This window comes from Phodopus roborovskii, unplaced genomic scaffold, assembly GCF_943737965.1.
Source record: "Phodopus roborovskii unplaced genomic scaffold, PHOROB, whole genome shotgun sequence".
Classification (NCBI taxonomy): domain Eukaryota; kingdom Metazoa; phylum Chordata; class Mammalia; order Rodentia; family Cricetidae; genus Phodopus; species Phodopus roborovskii.
This window is the reverse complement of record NW_026126448.1, coordinates 6,198,307-6,217,913: the sequence shown is the minus strand read 5'-3', so window position 1 is coordinate 6,217,913 and position 19,607 is coordinate 6,198,307. Positions and strand designations below refer to the sequence as shown.

Sequence of the window (19,607 nt, the reverse complement as noted above, 5' to 3'; positions counted from 1 at the left end):
TATCATGCATGTCCTTGGGCTGAGACTGCAGAAGATTAGAGATCATTTGGGCCTTCACTCTTCTTTATTTTAATTTATTAATATCAATGTGGTGGTACATACCCTAATTGAAGCACAGGAGATAAAGGGGGATCCCTATGAGTTTGAGGCCAGCCTAGTCTACTGAGTGAGTTCCAGGCTAGCCAGCACTCCATAATGAGACTTTGTCTCAAGACAACAAAAAATATTACTACTGTGTGTGTGATTTATGTGTGTGGGTATGCATATCAGAGTGGTCTCTGCTCACCCTTTTACATGGGTCCTGAGAATTGAACTCAGGTCATTAAGCCTGCATTGTTGGGCAGCAAGTGCCTTCGTCCACTGATGCTATCTCGACACTTCTGACCATAAAATAGGTAAGTGGTTTTACAGAGGGAAGGTATTTGCCATGAGATTTTGGGGGCTGGCTGGGGCTGGAATTTAGGCCTCCATCTCCTAGGCAGAGAGTCCCTGTTGGCTCCTTTGCAGGTGTAGGAGGAACTCTAGGAGAGCCGTTGTTAATTCTTCACAACCAAGCTACTTTTAACCCTTGGCTAAGTGGTTTGTGGTGTGGAGGCAGTGTGTTCTAGATCTAGTGGCCTCCTGGGAAATAAGCTCTAGAGTAAAACTTGCCACACCTCCCCTACGTTGAGTCCTGAGAGAGGTTTCGACTTCTTCTCTTGTGATTAGGATTATGGCTGAATTTTCCACTGCACTCTTAGCCATTGGTTCCTCCAAACCATCCAGGTCTGAATGGGGATAGCCAGTTCCAAGTGCCTTAACAAGTAGATTCCCCCATCAGACTGAGTTCCTTAAAGACAGGGGCTTGCCTTGCCCTCTCCTCCTATCCTCTCAAGGCTCCTAACTTAGCTTGTCTAGAATTCAGAGCCCTGAGAGAACTTAGGTGTCCTTATACTGGAAACTATGCCTGTATGGTCAGGAGCTGAGGACAGAAAGTCTTTTGAATCCCATTCTGGTGGTCTCTCCTACAATCTGCCAAGACCTGGGTGGCACCCAGACCACAACTTCCCACCAGTGATTGCTTTAGTTTGTGTCTTTTATTTTACCAAAAATAGAAAATTCTTCCCTCTTTCACAAAAATATATTTCCCTCCCCCATCATCCCTTTTCACAGCCTAGATTTCAGAGTATACTCTGCAAGCCCACTGTGGGGGAATTTCCCACCTTCCTCAGTTCTGAACCACTGCCAAAACATGCTTCCCTTGACTTTTCTGGAGCCAGCAGAGATTGAAGGTCCAGGTCCTGCTGGTCTAGAGCTCTCCAGCTGTTTCTCTGGAGGGCAGGCAGTTCCTAGGCCAGAAAGATGGGCCTGGTTTTGGAGGTTTGTCTCAGCAGCCAACTCGACCCAACCCAGGGGTGATAAGGCTCTTTGGCATCAGGCTAGAAATCACTGCTCAAAGCAGGAACAGTTGTGTCCTGGAGAGTGTTCCACAAGCCCCATTTCCACATGCATCTCAGTGTCACAATCAGCAGGGTCCAGAGGAGAAGTCAAGAGAAGCCTCCGGGTTTCAGTTTCCTCCTCTGCACACTGAGAAACAGACGGGATTCTTGTGTGACTTTTTGTTCTCCATCCTGGCCTCTCAGGATAAAGGCTCTGGGAGAGCAGAAACCTGTTTCTGTGAGTATGCACAGGGCTCAGGGTGGAGGTATTGAGTAATGGCTACTAAAAGAGCATCCCAGCCTCTCTGGATAGCTGTGCTTGGAGATCCAAGTAGGTGGGATGTCTCCAGGTGGATGGATGGAGGCAGGTATTTTTAGGATGCTGAGATAGGAAAAAAGACTCCAGATTCCCTAATTCAAGATCCAGTGGCTCTCTTAGTCTAGAGGGCTATTTGATGTTGTCCTTCCGATTCCGTCAGGTCAGTAGGTTCTGGGTGTGAAACTGAAGTGTCTTGAGTTCCAGTTCAAGATCCAGGGGACCTTTGTGGACACGAATCAATCCCAATCCTCAAGAGGCTTACTTTTTTTTTTTTTTTTTTTTTTTTTTTGAGACAGGGTTTCTCTGTGTAACCCTGGCTGTCCTAGAACTCACTCTGTAGACCAGGCCGGCCTTGAACTTGGAGATCCTCCTGTCTCTACCTCATGAATGCTGGAATTAAAGGATATGTCACCACTGCCTATCTTAGAGGCTTACTGTTTTCAGGCCCTCCTGGAAGCAGAGAGATGAGTGAAATAACAATTCATGGGCATCCTTGGCTGAGTAAATCAGCCCACATGGTGGTAGGTCAGGGATTTAAGGAACTCAGAGCAAAGTTGTACTTTCTAACCTCTACTCAACTGCCTGGTACTAATGTTGACAGAAAACGGTAGTCTAGAAGATTCAGAGGTACAACCCCATCTACATGCACATTCTGTACACTAGTACCTATGGTCAGAGTTGAGATGGGGCGCTAAGCTGTCATTATTCCTATAGGAGTCAGTCTGTCCATCCATCCATGCATGCATGCATCCGTCTGTCCATCCATCCACCCAACATGAGGACCTACTATGTGCCAAGAAGGACCTGGATCTCTTAGATAAATCCCACAATAAAGCCCCCGCCCACCTCTCCACACACACATACACACACCTACCTGCTTGCTCAGATACAGACACCCATTCTCTTATAATTTTCTTGCCATCACTTCAGCCACATCCACATTCCCCAGATGGATTTGGACCCACCATGGCAGGGTGAAAGGGTATGTATCAGAGCAGAAACCTGGTAGCTTACCCTACTCTTGGACTTAATGTGAGGGGCTAAACTCCTCCTTTCTTCCTGTTGCCCACCTGAAGCCCTCCCTTCTCCATGCAATCAGGGACACACAGGCAGATTTCTGAGAAGCCCAGAGGATTGGGTATATGGAGGGGTCCTATAGGCCTTCAGCTTTCTTTACCACCAGGCTCCTAGGGGTCCCCTCTCCAAGCTGCATAGTGTTTGATGGTCCAGTTGATAGGCAACAGCATCCAGATCTGGACTCAGTGACAGATCCGTTCTGTCATCTCCCTCTGTAGAAACACAAAGTAAAGAAGGGTTAGTTTGAGCTTAGCCTGCTGGGCAACACCTTACCAAATCAGGGGGTTTATTGAGCCTGACTCTTTCCCCACTAGAGCTGAAAACCTTGGGAACAGATCTGGGTTTGTAAATTGACACCTCCATGAATTCTCTATGAGACTTCAGAATTTACTGTTAAATGAGTGGTCTCCCCTCATTCATCCACCTGGGTATGGGAGTTTCATACGGACCCTTTGGATTTGAACTTTCAGGGAAGATCCTTGGCAGTGATGAGTAAGAGAGACTTGGCCTTACCAGTGGCTCTAGTTCCCTCTGGTCCACCAGGCTGAACTCTTGGATGAAGTAGTAAAAGTGCTTATAGCAGGTGTTGACATGTGCCTCCGCCCCCATGCTGAGGATGCTATCGAAGTGGTGGATGTACACATGGACAAAGACTCGGAAGAGTCGGGTCAGGATCTTGGTGCAGACCTGCTGGAAGTTCTTGGGGAAGGGAACTCCTGGGGGGGGGAGAGGGATAGAAGAAGGGTCAAAGTCCTAGGGTTAGCACTCAGCCCCTCCCCACAGGCACTCTTCACCTCTCCTCAGCAGGACTCACAGAGGAAGGCAGAGCAAGGCCTTGGTTTTCTCCCATGTTTTCTTTTTGGGGCGGTAGGTAGTGTTGGGATTGAACCCAGGAATTCATTCACATCCCTGAGCTCCAACCCCAGTCCCCATCTTTTCTTTTTAATGAAGCACAAATCTGAAGGTGCCTTCCCCGTGCTGTAACACAGATCACCTTCCACATTTCCCACTGCTTGGAGAAGGGCTTTTCAAGCTTGTCACTGGCCAGTCTGTTGAAGACCACAATACAAATTATGGCCTAACCCCCCCCCAGAAACCTGTGCACCCACAGAGACATGCACATCTCTCTCTCTCCTATACAGTCCAATGTGAAGGTTGTGTGCCTTAAGATCTCAGCGTGACATGGAGCAAAGCCTTTATGAACCAATCCTGATTGCCCTCTTCAGCTACACCCTCGATTCCTTTGCATACTGTCCTCATAGCTAGCTCATACTCCCCCCACCCCATGCTAACACCTCAAGAACTATTTCTGATATCACTCATTCCTTCAGATATTCAATAACATAAAGAACTTTCCCTCTGTGAGTCCAGCCCTGAGCTGGGCCCTTTGTACCTCTGTGCTCTGCTCTTTACAATTGTGCTGATGGGTCTGATAGTCATTCTAGATATGATAAAATGCAGGTGATGTGTAAAGGTGAAGCCACTTGCCCGAGGACACATAATTATTAATTAGTATAGGCTGGAGGCACGACTCAAGTCCTCTTTGCACAGCAGTCCCTCAAAGATAAATGACACAGATCCTGCCTGGCCAGAAAAGGTCAGGAGAACCATGGGAAAGGCAGTGTGTGCACAGACCCCAATCCAGGGCAGAGATCCTCTTACACCCTCTTTTCTGCTATGACAAAATCATCCAGTCATCCAGTTAAAAGTTTACCCAGGGCTCACAAACTCAGGGATGTAGGCTAGAGGAGAATGAAAGCCTGGAACAGACTTAGCCCTAGTCCACACGCCTCCACCAACCCCTTTCCTTCCCACTGCTCTTTGGAGCTTGTGTTCTGCCTCTGAGAGCCCAGCCTGATCCCCACAACTCCTGTCCAACCCATCTAGACTATGGCACCTGGAGCCCACAACACCTGAGTTCCGGTTCTGAAACCTTTTCTATTCAGTGTGCTTTCCTGCTGTTGGCCTCAGTTTCCTTCTGTGTAAAATGAAGGGACCTGTTGTATACAATAGTGCAGGAAGTGGAGGCCACATTTGGGGAGGAGCCATGGGCTTCAATTGTGACTCTGCCCAGCCTTCCTCAGCACTCACCCTTCCCTCTGGGCTTGGCCATCTGCCCCACCCATTTGAATCCCTATAGCCAGATGGGTGCTGGGACCCAGGCTGCAGGTGGGGAACCTGGGCCAGGGTGACATCATTCCTCTCCCCTCCTCACCCTGCCCAGGCCCAGCTGAGATTAGAAAAGGCCCCATGGCCTGGACCTGATTATGGGGTGCCAGCCTGAGGAAAAGGTACCTTTTGTGCTGATCTAGCTTCCCTTTCTGGGGCCAGGATTCAGAGGGGACTCTCAAGAGGCTGGAAGCCAGATCAGCCCAAAAACAACACTGTTTTACCTGTTCTGGAAAGTGAAGAAACAGTGTTTGTGGTTTTGTTGGGAGAGTCCCTAGTGGGGTCTGTGCACACACTGCCTTTCCCATGGTTCTCCTCACCTTTCCTGGCCAGGCAGGATCTGTATCATTTATCTCCGAGAGGTACTGCTTTGTAGAGAGGGTTTGAGTCCTGCCTCTATGAGAATGACATGAGGAGCCCCAAATGGGAGTCAGCTTGTCCTTGGTAAATGTTTGATTGTAACCAAGACCCTGCCTCCACCAGTTTCCTCTTTGCTGTGTGGGAAAAAACCCCCACCCCCAGCTAGGCTAACTCTCCGGCCAGCCAATGCTCACCAACACGTGTAGGAAAGACATCCTCATCATTGATGAGACCTTCGATCCAGTCCATGAGCAATGCCATATAGCGGGGTGCCGAGAGCTTGGCAGGCCTTCTGTACTGGCGCTCATCCTGCCAGCGGTACTCATAGCGAGGCCCACCAGCCATGACTGGGCAGCTGGCCTCACTGCAGTGCTCAGCCATGGTGCCATAGATGAGGTTGATGCGGTTAAAGAAGTCCACCACATGCACAGCGATCCAGTCATCGATGCTCTCCCCAGGTGGCAGCCTTACTACACTTCGAAGGTCCAGGCCAGACTTGAGGGAGGCTTGTGCCTTCTTGTATAGCTCAAAGCGCTGTGTGCCAGGCTCAAAGCGCTTCCGTGGCCGGAAAGTCTTGTCCTTAGCAAACACCTGCTTCAGGCACAGTGCCATGGCCAGGCCTAGTAGAGCTCGGTGTCTAGGTCCAGGGACCTGAAGATACCCTGCCAGGGACAAGGGCAGGGGAAGTTGGTGCTCAGGGACCTAGAAAATGGCCTTTGACTTCCCAATACATCATTTTCCTGTTAGCTGCCAGCCTTGAGGCAATTTCTCTACCCCGTTGAGACACTCATCCCCTAACTGTATCTAATCTTGTGTGGACTACTTTAGCACTTCTCCCTGGCTCCTTAGCAGCCCCACACACCTTCCCTTGTGCTTAGTTTCCTCCCTGCTTTCTTTGGACCATTGCAGAAGAGACAGAGGGAACAGGGACCCCAGGTAAGATATTCTCTGGAAGCCCCACAGGTCAGCTGTGTAGTGAGAGAGAGTCTGGCTGCACTGTGCAAGGGGTACAAGGGTAGGCCCTGAACTTCAATTTCCTCTGGGATATCCCGAAGTCCATCCGGCCACCGGGGATTCCCGGTGCAGAAGGGACTTTTCTACCAAAAATGTCCTTTCCTTTCTCTTTACACCAAAAGAGGAAAGGGCCCTCACATGGCCATCTGGGTGGCCTTAAGTTGGCTGCAGGCGTTACAGGAAGGGGAGGGTGGCAGGTCTAGAAGAGTGCTACTTCCTCTGACAAATGATATTGCTCCTACCCTCTAAGCCAACCTTCTTCAGTCCCAAACCTGAATAAGCCACCCTTTGCACCTGACACTCCATATGATTTCCAGCATGCCTACTATGTACCTGGGACCCCTGGCCAGGGGGAGAGTAGCCAGACCCATCCTGCTGGTCCTTCTGGGTGTTTGCTTTGCCTCTTAGAACGGAAGGCTCCCAGACTCAGACCAGACTTCAGGGGGCATCAATCAGAGCCCCCAAAGTCCTGGGGTCCAGCCCCTGATTCAAAATAGCTTGCTTACATCACCACGGATTTAGTCCTTGTAAATCCTCGAACACTCTGATATAGTTAGGTTTCTGAGCATCTCAGGCATTTCATCTCCCCCAGTACATGACTATTGGGGAACACAGATCTAGGCAATGGCCAAGATTGGAACAAACCGATCACAGACCCTGACCACTAGGCTGCATAACCTAAGCACTGAGCTTGGGCTCTATTCTGACTCTGACTTGTTCTCAACCTTGGTTAGTCTAAGCCCTGAGCCTAGCTCCACACTGAATGAGGCCTGAGACAGCGGCAGACAAAACTTATTCTTCACCTCAGACTGCCTTGACTTTGATGCAGTTTCCTTTCTCACATCTTTGATAACTGGGGAAGAGAGGGTGGGGATTAGGTGGTTAGTGTAACCAAAGGCATAGAGCACAGAGGGATATTCTTCTGGCAACAAATCAAACTTACAGAAATGTTTGGAACAGTTTTTCCTTCTCATCACAGAAGGCAGGCAGAATGGATCAATCAGGAAAAATGAGAGTAGTTTGGAAGGTAGAGAGAGTTCCTGACCTTTTGAGAGAAGCTTGAAGGTGTGGAAGGTCCTCTCATTTATTCTGCCCACCCCCAGCTTCTTCCCAAAGAAGTGCCAGGCTGGGGCCTGAACTTCCTGAATGAAGAGCTCTGTACACTTCAGTTGCTGTCTCCCTTGTGAGCTCTGCCTGGGGCAGGGTTTCCAAAATCACTGATGCAATCAGTGGGGTTTCTGGGTCCCCCTCCTTGGCATGCCCACCCATTACTGCCTGTTACAGACTCTGCCTTCCAACTGCACACCCCAACTTCCCCACCCCACCTCCCACCAGGAGCCACCCTGGGATTCTCCTTGATCCCTGAGCATGCCCTCACTCTCCTGCCTGTGTGCCTTTTGCTGTTCAATTCCCGATTTCTCATTCCACCTTTCCGAATGCTACCTCCTTCAGCAGCCTCCTCCAGATCTCAACCTTGTATGGTGACCCCTCTTTGACCATTTCTGTCCCTAGTCCTCTCTAGATAAAGTCAGACTGGCATAGCATTGGTGGCCAGGCTTTCGGAAGAGCTTAGACTAGGAAGACTTAGAGTTGGCTGGGGAGATGGTTCAGTGGGTAAAGAGCTTGTAGTGCAAGCTTGAGGGCCAGTTTTGATCTCCAGAAGCCCTGGAAACCCTGACAAGACCTGGCAGCCTTCCTTAACCCTAGAACTTAGGAGGTAGAGGCAGGGGACCCCCAGAAGCCCCAGGTTCAGAAAGACCTTGCCTTGGGCTGGTGAGATGTCTCAATGGGTAAAATTGCTTGCCTGGGGGACCCTCATGGTAGAAGGACAGAACTCCCACAAACTAACTACTGCATGTACATTGTGGTACATACATGAGTGTGTATATGTACTGCATATTAATGTGTGCTTAAACACAAATGTAATTACTTTTTTAAACATGGACCTTGCTTCAATAAATGGAGAGTGACCGAGAAAGACAACTGATGTCAGCCTCCATACCTGCATGCCCACCTTCACTTACCCACAATACCAGACACATACACATATATGAACACAAGTCTTCAAGCTGGAGCTCTGAGAAATCAAGTGGCCCAACCTTCAAGGGAAACTGAAGCCCAGAATCAGGATTTGAGGAGCCTGACTTTGCATAGAAAGTTATAAGAAGTAGGGGATTGGGAGAAAGAGGGACTTAGCCTGTCATAAGGTACAAAGGACCCCTTTCCTGCTCTGCCTGGCCACTGGCCTGGTGCAGATAAGAGGAGAGGAAGGGAGTAGAGAGGCCCCACCTCCTGGCTGTAGAATTTTAAGGCGCAGGACTTTTCCTTGAAGGAGAAAACTTGGAAGTTGAGCTAAGAGGGCAGGTCCCCTCCTAGCTATGTCTGTTACTGCTGTTCTCTGCCCAGCCTCATGCCATCACTGAGGTAATTTCTTACAGAGCCACTGTGCCCTCTCCCAGTGGACCCTCTACTTTAATTACTGGGTGGGTGGCCAGTGGTTTGCTCACTCAGTGACTGAGTATCTAATCTTCCCAGATGAGGAGCAAAGGTTGACTGACACAGCCAGAGCCGGCCCTACCTCCTTCCAGCCCCTAAGAACCTCCCCTTCTCTCCAGCTGTTAGTGCCAAACAGGTCCTAGGACCCAGAGGAGCCAGCCTGACATTTCCGCTCCTGAAGACACGCCCCTCACCAGCCCTCGCCACCCCCACCCCGGCTTTCGGGCGCTGAGCCTCGGACCCGGGGCTGAGGACCGTGGCCAGCCTGCTTTCGGGCTCGGGTCGCTTCCCGATGCCAGGCGAGAAGACCTAAAAGAACTGAAAGTGGAAGCAAGACCGGGCCGCGAGGGGCGCTGAGACGCGGCTCTCACTCACGCGCTCCGCCTAGGTGGACAGCTCCCGGTCTCTGTCCGTGCGGCCACACCGCCGCGCGCTGGGTCGTCCTCCTGCGGGTGATCCCGCCGGGCCGGTCTCCGTGCCTGTCCGCCTGCCTGCCCCGGGCTGCGGCCGCCGTCCCGCCGCGCGTCCGCGAGCAGACGCCAGCTCCGCCCCGGGCTCAGACACGCCGTGGCCACGGGGCGGGGAGGGGCGGGGAAAGGGACTCCCCCGTCCCAGGACACACACACTTCACTCCAGCCTTTCCGGGAAGTGGGAAGTCCGGTGCAGCTCGCAGCCTCCCCTAGGGCCAAGGACTTACTGCCCCAGGGGATCGTCTGGATCTTCCCCAGATCCCTAGGCTGTAGAATGGGAACAAGTCCAGCTTCTCCCTGAAGCAGAAAGAAAAGAAATGTGGTTAGAATGGTTCCCTAGTCCTTCTGCAGTGGTCTGTGCTTCACTTGTCTCTGAGCTCAATAGAGTTTCTAGCAGCCTATGTTCAGCTTCAGCCCACTGCCACACACAGCTCTCAAGACCCAAGACTAGAGGCTGGTGGTGGTGGAGGGAGTATGTCTTAATTCCAGGCAGGCAGATATCTGGGAACTCCAGAATGGCTTCTCTCACAGCCCTTTCCAAATGATTTCAAACCTTTCCATACTTGATCTGCATTGTCCACTTTTCTACCTACATTTCTCTCCCAAAAGCAAGCTGATAACGCACATCAGGGTTCAATGCATACCACGCTTGACCCCAGAAAGCAGACTGCAGGCTCTGTCTGGGAAGGGGGAGTTGAAGACTTTCTAGACTAGACAAGCATCATGGCTAATTTTCATCGTCAGCTTCACTGGCTTCAGAACTGCTAAGGAGACGCTTGTCTGGGAGTAGTATGGCCAGCTGCCTCATGCTCCTTCTACCACAGCCTAGAGCCGCTCTTCCTGCCATACTTTCCCTACCATGGTGGTCTGCACTCTCAGAGTGTGAGCCAAAGCACGAAAAACCACAAATATTGAAGGTCAAGGCAGACAACTGAGCTGCCGAAGTCACCCTGGAGGAAGAGAATGGTGTACTGGTGTGACTGGGGAACCACTACAGCCACAGGTGGTTTTATACTATGGCACAAATGCTCCATTGGGATTCCCTGTGTCTGGGGCCTGGGCCCGCTTTCTCGATTGCAGGAGAACACACTTAAATCCTTAGGAATTTAGGTCAGAACTAAGCATCCATTCTTGGGCTTATTTCTGTGCCAGCATAAATTCTCTACTGTCTTGTGCCCAAGTCTTTATCTGCCCCAAATCTCCTATAAATAAACACTGCATTGATGGGTTTCACATTTGCTCCTTTTAATTAGATATAGTAGTCAATGCACGTTGTTGGGTGCTGAAATCAAGGTGGTGAATCAGTCTCTGATCTCAGGTGCCAATAGGTCAGCAGTCAGGACACAACATATACAGATCAGAGCCTAGGCATTCAGAAATGGAAGTGGGGCAACATAATGCATTGATGGTTAAACACTAGGCAAGAGTGGGGATGTCTACAAGGAAAACACAGAGCCTCCTGAGTGTTTGATAGTGGTGCTGCATACAGGTGTAGTTAGGGGTAGGGAAGCCATGTAGAGACTGTATCACCAATGAGGTAGCAGGCTGCATATAGCCATCAGCATACCCAGCTCACAGCAATCAAGGGAAATTTACCGGCCAATAAGGGCCTCATTTCCCTCTGATTTTCCTCTCATCTGTAGCCAAGTTCCCCATAGCTGAGTCCCATTAAAAGCCAAGGACAAGGGAACCTGTTGCCACAGTCCAGAGGTCAGACCCCTGGCCTCGGAGCTGGGAGGAGGGTAGAAAGTTATCTGGAGGAACAGTGTTGGGTCAGGGATGACTTCACAAAGGAAATGACTTAGAGACTGCTTGTGCTTTTCTTGTCATTCTGTTCTAAATATTTTACAAATGTCATTTATAATTTCCTCTCAACTCTTGGATGATTTAGAAGTGGTTTTTTTTTTTTTTTTTTTAGTTTCTTAACCTAGGAAGACTTATATTTTTCTTGTTCACTTCTTATTACATAGCCTTGTGGTCTGAGATCTTGGTCTATGAGATTCTTTGGAATTTGATACGACTTCCTCTGTGGTTTTGTACATGGCCATTTTCTGTGCCTCTGAGCTAGGTTTTATAGGAAAGGCAGGCTTTAATGAAGAACGAAAAGCACAGACTCTCACTCTGTGGGAAATGTAGGTGACCCATTCTGAAGGAATTTTAGAAGTTCCAGGCTCGTCTGCAGAGTCTTGGATGTCTTCAGGGCAGAAGATAGGAAGAGTTGGGGTGGGGGCAGCACAGGGATGGTTCAGATTTCTTAAAGGCTGCTTGCCTTCCTGCCACTCTCGGTCTGGGCTGGAAAGACCGTATTCTTCCAGGAGGCCCTTCTGGGGCTGAGAGGACCCAGACTGTGCAGACAAGTTCCTGCTTCACTGTGCATTTCCTGTGTGATCTTGGGTTAGTCTCACCCTCTCTGGTGGCATTCTACAGCCTTCCAGCATTCACTGTACACTTATCCAGGTAAGCCACTGTTCTCTCCCCGTGTCTTCAATGTGGTAAGTGGCTCCAGAAGGTTCAGACAGAGCCCATCTCTTCAGGTTGGTGGGAGCCAGCAAGGACCTAGGAAGGTATGTGCTCTCTTCCATTGCACAACCTGGCAGATCCAAACCACTGCACCGTGTGTTCAGGACAGCTGGACTCATGTCCTTACTCCCCCCATGACACCCTCTGGTGTTCTGGGAAAGCCCTTGGCCCCCTTTGGGATTCAGTTTCTTCACTTGTACCACCAAAGCATCTTGTAGCCACACCAAGTGTTCTCCAAGTGCCTTATCAGAACTAGCTCTCAGATGCCTCCCTCTAGGCCTCTTCCTAGGGACTCCCTGCCCCTCCCGTGCTAGAAAAGGCTATCATCTCCTTCCTGAAATGAGCTACTGCACCCCCACTTCACTTTACCAAGCATCTGACATCTATTGGAGCCTTTAGGGCCAACCCTCTCCTCATTCACTGTAGTTTCTAAATTAGCCTCTGCCCTTCCCAGGAGGCATGATCACATATGGTAGCCTATTAGTGGGAGCCTGGCAATCAGAGGAATTGAGGTGAGGCTTCCTTTAGCTCGAAGAAGACAAAGTTCAGTGAGATATGACCAGAGAAGACAGGATTGACAAGGATATACATTAAGATTTAGTGTGACCTTGAACAAGGCACACATTCTTGCTGAGCCTATTTCCCCTTCTCTAAAATAGAAACACCATCTGCTCCTCTGAAGAGCTGTTACGATTAAATGCGATAGCTCTTGCAAACAGCAGAAGGCAATGGCCAGGATGTTTGAGGGGTACTGCCTTCTGAGTGTTTTTGTAGGAGAACTGAGCTTGTTCGGGGAGGGGGACAGTAGCAAAGGTTTTGGACAATGAGAAGAGACTGGCACATTGGAGCTGGCCAGTCACAACACCTCCATGGTTGTGTTCCTTGTGGGGAGGGAGATATGCAGCAGAGGTGAACCAGGCCTTGTGATATCGTATTCAGGGTCTTACTTCCTCTGAGAATTTCAGAGTGCTATGTTCTTTGCTCCAAAGTCCTCTTCCCTTCCAACTCCTCACTCATCCCTCGAGCTTTCACTTCTCCAGGTTTAGAGTCTTTTGTCTTGGGAAGATCTCTGTAGATTTTTATAGGAGCCCAGTTTGCATAAATGGGGTAAATTCATAGTCCGCTGGTGTAATGAGTCTTTCTCTGTCCTGCCAGCCAGCTCTCAAATAATGACACTAAGACTTCTTATTATGAAAGTTCAGCCTACAGCTTAGGCTTGTTCCTAACTAGTTCTTATAACTTAAATTAACCCATTTCTATTAATCTACGTCCTGCCATGTGGTCTTACCTCCTTTCCATCTTGCACCTCCTGTTTTCTCTCCATGTTTCCTGGCTTTCCCTGCACACCTAGATTCTCCTCCCCTTTCTTCCTCTCCCTGGAAATCCCACCTACACCTCCTGCCTAACTATTGGCTTTTCAGCTTTTTATTACACCAATAACAGGAATATGTCTTCACACAGTATACAAATATCCCACAACACTTCCCCTTTTTGTCTAAGAATAATTATCAAGTAAGAATTACACCCACAATGCCCAGTCAATTTGTATTTGGCAATTTTGGAGAAAATTCTCTATTGTCTATCCTATCTTAATGACTCTAAAGTTTTGTACCTAATTTATTTTTCTATTTTAACTCGTGTTACCAACCCAAAACTATCTTTTTAGACCTCAAAACATTTTTTTAAGATAAACATTATATTCTTTATACCTCTTTTGTGAGTTTCTTTTCTGAATTTGGTAACAAGGAAAACTAACTATAACTATCTAGTCTTCAACCCAATCAAAGATCTGAGAAGGATATAATATTACCTGAGTAAACAGGAAGTGCAAAGCAAACAACTTCCAAAACTATAGAAACAACAGAGACAGTTGGCTTCCTGGACAGTCACCCAAGGTTCCTCTGCAATGCTGGGGCAACCATCTTCAGCCTACAGGCCCATAATATCTGACAGACTTTCCTGTGAAGCAAAAATTTTGAAGAACTGTCCTACTTTGTCTTGGCAAATTTTGATAGTCACCTTCTTTTGTGTCCTGCTTGTCCAGTTTGGACAGCATACTGTCAGCAGTAGAGGCAAGAGAAGTTTCTTGTCCAGTGGCTGACATTGTCATAAGAAAGAAAATGCAGTATGGAGTTTCTATGTTGCCCAACATCCCTTTTTGAAATAGATTGGTGCTACCAGGAGCAGACATGTCTCACTGTCATCAAAAGCCTTATGCTATTAAAATATCTTAAATGTCATATTCTGTAGGCCTCTGAAATGTTTGAAGACCACTTATCTATCTAAAATATATATTTTTAACATTGAAAGCATATCTAACATGACTACATGTTTGATTGTTATAGATGACTCACTACTAACCTGCATTTTAAATTATTGTAAACAGTCTATAACAATAGCTTTCAATTACTAGGACTTATGTTACATTTTAAAATGAGCTGCATAGATACAATACCTTAAACAAGCATAGAAACATATATACAGCATAACAAAAATAACCTTAAATTTGTATCAATATACAAAAATCCATAACAATGTAAAATATTTGAGACTAGTGGTTGTTTAAAAGTAGACTCAACAATCCATCATTTTATCTCATCATTTCTATACTATATCCCCCCTTTTCCCTTCTGAAAGAGATCCCTGAATCTAATCTCCTTTGTTCAGCTTTCTCTCTGATCATGATCAATAACCATTTGTAACAACCCCCCCTAAATAATGACAAATATTTACAATCCACTGAACAATCAAAAACTACCTACCTCACCTCTTGGGGATGTGGGCATTGTGTTTTCTAGACTGCTTCCTGTTGTCTGGGGCGGGGGTGGTGGTGATGGCATCTTTAGGGGACCCTGAGAAAATTGGAATAATGGTCAAGTCCTGGGAGAGCTAGTTGTTGTCTAGTCTTGATGTTAAGGGGAAATATAGGGATTATCTGAAGTCTGGCTGGATAGTCTGTGAGGCAGGATCACTTGGAGTATTTGTCTTTAAAAGGTAACATAATTATCTGTATTAACATAAGTTTAGAATGTGTGATATGCACAAGTTAGCTAAAGATGATTTCTGTTTAATTTTTGAGCAGATAAATGGCATCTATCAACTTTATAAGTTCGTTTTGACTGTATAACAAAACTGTAATATAAATCTCCATCCATGTTATATGAAAGGATAGAATGTAATAAGTCATGAGGACTCAAGTAGGCACCAAGATTTATCATGTCTCATTCAGTCTCAGAGATGTTCTCATGTCAAGGGATCAGCATATACATCACCTGTCCTGTAGTCTTTCCTGGTTTTTCCCCTCATGTCTGCAGACAAAATCCTCAGGAAGTTTCTCCTGGTCAAATTTGACCTTGAATAACTTTGAAGGAATCTATAGCTTCTTGTTTCCCGTGGAAACAAAAAACACAACCTTTCCCCCAGGGCAATACATTTTCCTACTTCCATAGGCTGGTTTAATTCAGCAGTCCCATCCATAATGCAATGTCTCTCATCAGCATCCAAAAATTCAAATTCAACAAAGCACCATGCAGGCTCCAGACTTCCTGTATAATTCCATCCTTATGTGGCTTTTTAAAATATTACTTTACTCTTTCTTTAAAGACCTTATTATTTTTAAATGATTTATTTTTTATGACTGTCTATACCCATTTTTTTTTTCTGTTTAAAGGTTTTCTCAGTCTGGACCACTTTACCATGCACCTGCAGCCTTCTCTGGCCATGTAAGCTAAGCTGTAAACCTGTTATATGCTGGCTGGCTCAAGCCTACAGGCAGTGGTCAGGAGCTGAGTCTGTGGGGCTAGGAAACTAGGAAGCCATGTCTGGCTCTGTATGTGAATGTTTGGAAGGATTTTTTTTTCAGGTCCTATGTGGAAATACATGCCCTACATTGGGCACCATATGTAGGAGAGAAAGCTCTGTCCTGCCCGCCAGCTCCCAAATAATGACATGGATGACATGGACTTCTTATTATGAAAGCTCAGCCTATAGCTTAGACTTGTTCCTAATCTATGTCCTGCCACATGCATTACCTCTCTTCCATCTTCCATTTTCTGTTTCCTCTCTGCATCTCCTGGCTTCCCCTGTGTGGCTACATTCCTCCTCCTCTTCCTTTCTCTCCCTGGAAATTCTGCCAGTACTTCCTGCCTAGCTATTAGCATTCAGATTTTTATTACACCAATCACATCAATACATCTTCACATAGTACACAAATATCTCACAACATCCTGGACCTCAGGATGGCTCTGGTAGGGTTAGGGTTAAGGTTAGGGTTAAGGTTAGGGTTAGGGTTAGGGTGTACCCCAGTCCCTGGGGTTAGTTCACAGCCAAGGACACTCTGGAAGTGGAGGTGACTGTTTGGAAAGAGCTTTCACCAGTGTTCCAAGTTCAGCTTTCTGAAGTACCAACCATGAAAACTACACAAAAATGTCCAATCCCCTGCCCCATGCTGCTGTGGTCCTTCAGTCTTAGCTCTTAGGGCCACCGGCCTAGAGCACTGAGTCAAATCCTTTTACAGGAAGTCTCATTACACTTCCCCAGTCCCCACCCCACCTCTTTTTCCTTCCACAGCTTCCTTTCTTTGGGTGTGTCCCATAACATCTGCCTTAGAATCACCATTGATGACATGGTGGGGGTCCATTTGGGGCTAGAGTGGTATCTTTTAGTTATAATGCTAGGAAATTGGTGCAGTTTTAACAGCTTGAGTTGTTGGTATGAAAACTGCCACTTTTCATCTGTCACTCATTCAACAAGTATTTATAAGGGCCCTTTAAAGGTCATAACTTATAAAGGACTAGGAGCAGACCTTGTCCTTACCTGGTAGGACTCAGTCTTCTAAGGAACTTTCATTGGTCTAGTTGTCCTACCACCTAGTTCAAAAGTGGGACATCAGTGAATGTTATCAGGGAAGTGGGTGGCTCTTACAGGAGGGTCTTAGGACACCCCCTCCATCAACTTAGTCCCATATCCTTGGAGTACTTGAGAAAACTGAGGCACAGGGAAATATGAACTGTTCCAATGCTAAATCATAAAAAAGAATCCTCCAGTAAAACTTCTCTATCTTGGTGCCTAAGATACTTTTTCTCATTTCTTCCTTTCAGCAACCTGGGGAGTTCATCTTTAGAGCTTTAAAGTTGTCTTCCCTTCAGAGGGAGGATGGAGGAGTCAGAAAGATACACACCAGCAGGGCCTGGACACTTGGATAAGGTCCCAAACTGTCCTGCAGTTCCCTCTGTCCCCTCCTGCGGTTACTTCTAGAAGATGGGAAACTGTTAGTTGCAGCTAACTGGCAGCAATTCAGCAGTGGTGGGGTTCACTTATTGGTGCAGACCCAACTGTACCCCATGAGGTCTAGGTTCCATGCCAAGTGTAGCCTCTGACTTCCTGCAGTTGCTATCTGGCTTGTCACGGGGCTGCATGTGAGGCTCTACTGAGAAATGGCTGGGGTGGGCGGTGCTGCAAGAGTGTGTGTTCTCTTCCTAGAGTTTTCCTGAATAGCCTCAGCTACCCAGAAACAGTGGGAACCCGTGGAGCAGAGTTCTTGGTGCTTTGCAGCCATGTTCCCATTGTTTTGTAAGCCCTTAAAGTAGGGTCTGATTTATTTTACTTCCCACGATACATAGCCACACTAAGAGCTGTAAGGAACTTCCTGTCTTCGAGAATGCTTTCCAGGCTCTGATCACTTCTGAATCTGTCTACAGCCTAGAGAAGTGAATACTGACTTCAAAAGAGGAAACGACTTGGCCAAGAAGCACAGCTGGGACTCAAGCTCAGGCCCAGTCACAGGGCTTGCACGTATGCTCCTTCCCACCCAAGTACTTAGCAAGTACACTGCTTAGAGAGCTATCTCATTTGACACACCAGGAGGCTGGAAAGGGGGCTAGACACTCCAGAAATGTTCTCCTGGGAAAGTAGAGAATAGTCACCAGTGCCTAGGTCCTCGTTAAAGCAAATAACAGAGTTAAATACATCAGACATCCTCAGTGACCTTGATCCCACTGAGATTTCCTACTCTTTTGACATCATAAGATCTGGGACAGATCATATTTCACACAATGCACAAATGGCACCCAAGGGAGAAAATCATTTAGCTGAGGGTCAAAAGAAGATAGAGGTGGGCGGGAAGGAGAGCATATAGGGAAAGAAGAAAGATGAAGTAGGATACTTGCTTTCTATATGCAGAGTGCTTGCTTCTGGAAAGAAGGCCTGAAGTGACCCACCAAGAAACTCAGATCTTCTCTGACCTTGACAGCAATTTCCTCTCCATAGGAACTTCCGGAGAACACAGCAGGCTGCTGCTCTGAGACAAACTGAAAATGAGATATTTCAGCCAATCCATCCCAGCGCCAATGGAGTGTGAGTTTTCCCAATGAGCTCTGAAGCTGAGTTCCCATCAATCCCCTGACTTCTTCCATAGCTTGCCTGGTTTTCCATATTTCATTCTCCCCTGCTTGCTCAACACAGGCCAGGACAAATGCATACTGGACAGATGGAGAGCTGCCACCTGTACAGGTAACCCTGAATTCACACAGCCACAGGGATCAGGTCCAAATCCAGCATTTGGCTCCAGGGATCATGAGCCACTGGATGTCTCTGCTCTCAAAGTCAAACACGGAAAATATCTGGGCCCCACAGGTCTGGAAAGGCCCCTGTTCCCCTTTCATGCAACATTGAGGCCCTCACTCAAGACATCCTGGCAATAGTGTTTCAGTCTCTGGGAAAGTTTCCTAAAGGCAGACAATTAGCAAATCTTTGTTTTATTATTTTCATTAGTTTCTTGAAGAATTTGTACAACATATTTTGATCATATTCATGACTTCCCTCAACTCCTTCCAGATCTACCTCTCCTTTCCTACCCACTCAGTTTTGTGGCTTCCTTTCTCTTAAGCCATCAAATCCAGTTTGTACTGCCCACAACTGGGCATGTTAGATGTATAGCCTTCCACTGGAGTGTGGTTAGCCTACCAGAGGCCACATCTTAAAGAAAACTGACTCTCACTTTCCCATCAGCTATCAGTTGTCAAGAGTTCCTTAGCTAGGTGTGTGTCTTGTTAGGGCTTCTATTGCTGTGAAGAAACACCATGACTGCAGCAACCCTTATAAAGGAGAACATGTAATTGGGTGGCTTACAGTTTCAGAGGGTCAGTCCATTATCTTCATGGCAGCAGGCAGGCAGACGTGGTGCTGGAGAAGGAGCTGAGAGTTCCACATATTGATCCATAGGCAACAGAAGCAACTAGAACCCACACTGGGTGTAGCTTGAGCATATGAGACCTCAAAGTCCACCCCCACAGTGACATATTTCTTCCAACAAGGCCACACCCACTCCAACAAGGCCACACCTCCTAATAGTGCCAGTCACTATGGGCCAAGCATTCAAACACATGAGTCATTGGGGGCTAGACCTATTTAAACTACCACAGTGTGGGATTTGTATCCACTTCCCATCTCCACGCTCTGGGTTTGTCTGGCTTGAGTTTGTATAGGTCTTATGCATGCAGTAATAGCTGCTGGGTAAGAATGAGGATTGCTTTCCCTCTATAGTATTATACATAGCACCTTCCAGCATTATGAAAGCTAGCCAGTAGGGATAAAGTTTCCACACAAATGCCAGCCTGATTTCTTCACGTTATATGACTCAAATATGTGGTGTCTTCAGTAATAGAGTCTTATCAACCTCTGGAGAGTAACCAAGACCATTAGCTATAGCTTGTAATGTTTTTTTTCGGGGCGGGTCTATGCCACTAGTCAACAATTCAAAAAGAA

The 19,607-nt window shown here is 47.3% G+C and overlaps 1 protein-coding gene across 1 annotated transcript; it reads right to left on the bottom strand.

Annotated features, from left to right (window-relative positions):
* Positions 1-1,061: 1,061 nt before the first annotated feature.
* On the bottom strand, positions 1,062-9,372 carry Mob3c (MOB kinase activator 3C). The gene is made up of 4 exons (XM_051188491.1): positions 9,229-9,372; positions 5,538-6,005; positions 3,328-3,530; positions 1,062-3,026 (listed from the first exon to the last, which is right to left on the bottom strand). The coding sequence occupies exons 2-4, from the start codon at positions 5,953-5,955 to the stop codon at positions 2,997-2,999; spliced, it is 651 nt and encodes a 216-aa protein (XP_051044448.1). The 5' UTR covers positions 5,956-6,005; positions 9,229-9,372; the 3' UTR covers positions 1,062-2,996.
* Positions 9,373-19,607: the final 10,235 nt, after the last annotated feature.

What these genes read in the sequence shown, in the direction of transcription:
- Mob3c (XM_051188491.1), bottom strand. Translation starts at nt 5,955, where the DNA reads ATGGCACTGTGCCTGAAGCAGGTGTTTGCTAAGGACAAGACTTTCCGG. An exon ending in TGTCTTTCCTACACGTGTTG is followed by an intron (nt 3,531 to 5,537) that starts GTGAGCATTGGC and finishes TCCCCCCCCCAG; the next exon opens with GAGTTCCCTTCCCCAAGAAC. An exon ending in AGAGGGAACTAGAGCCACTG is followed by an intron (nt 3,027 to 3,327) that starts GTAAGGCCAAGT and finishes GTGTTTCTACAG; the next exon opens with AGGGAGATGACAGAACGGAT.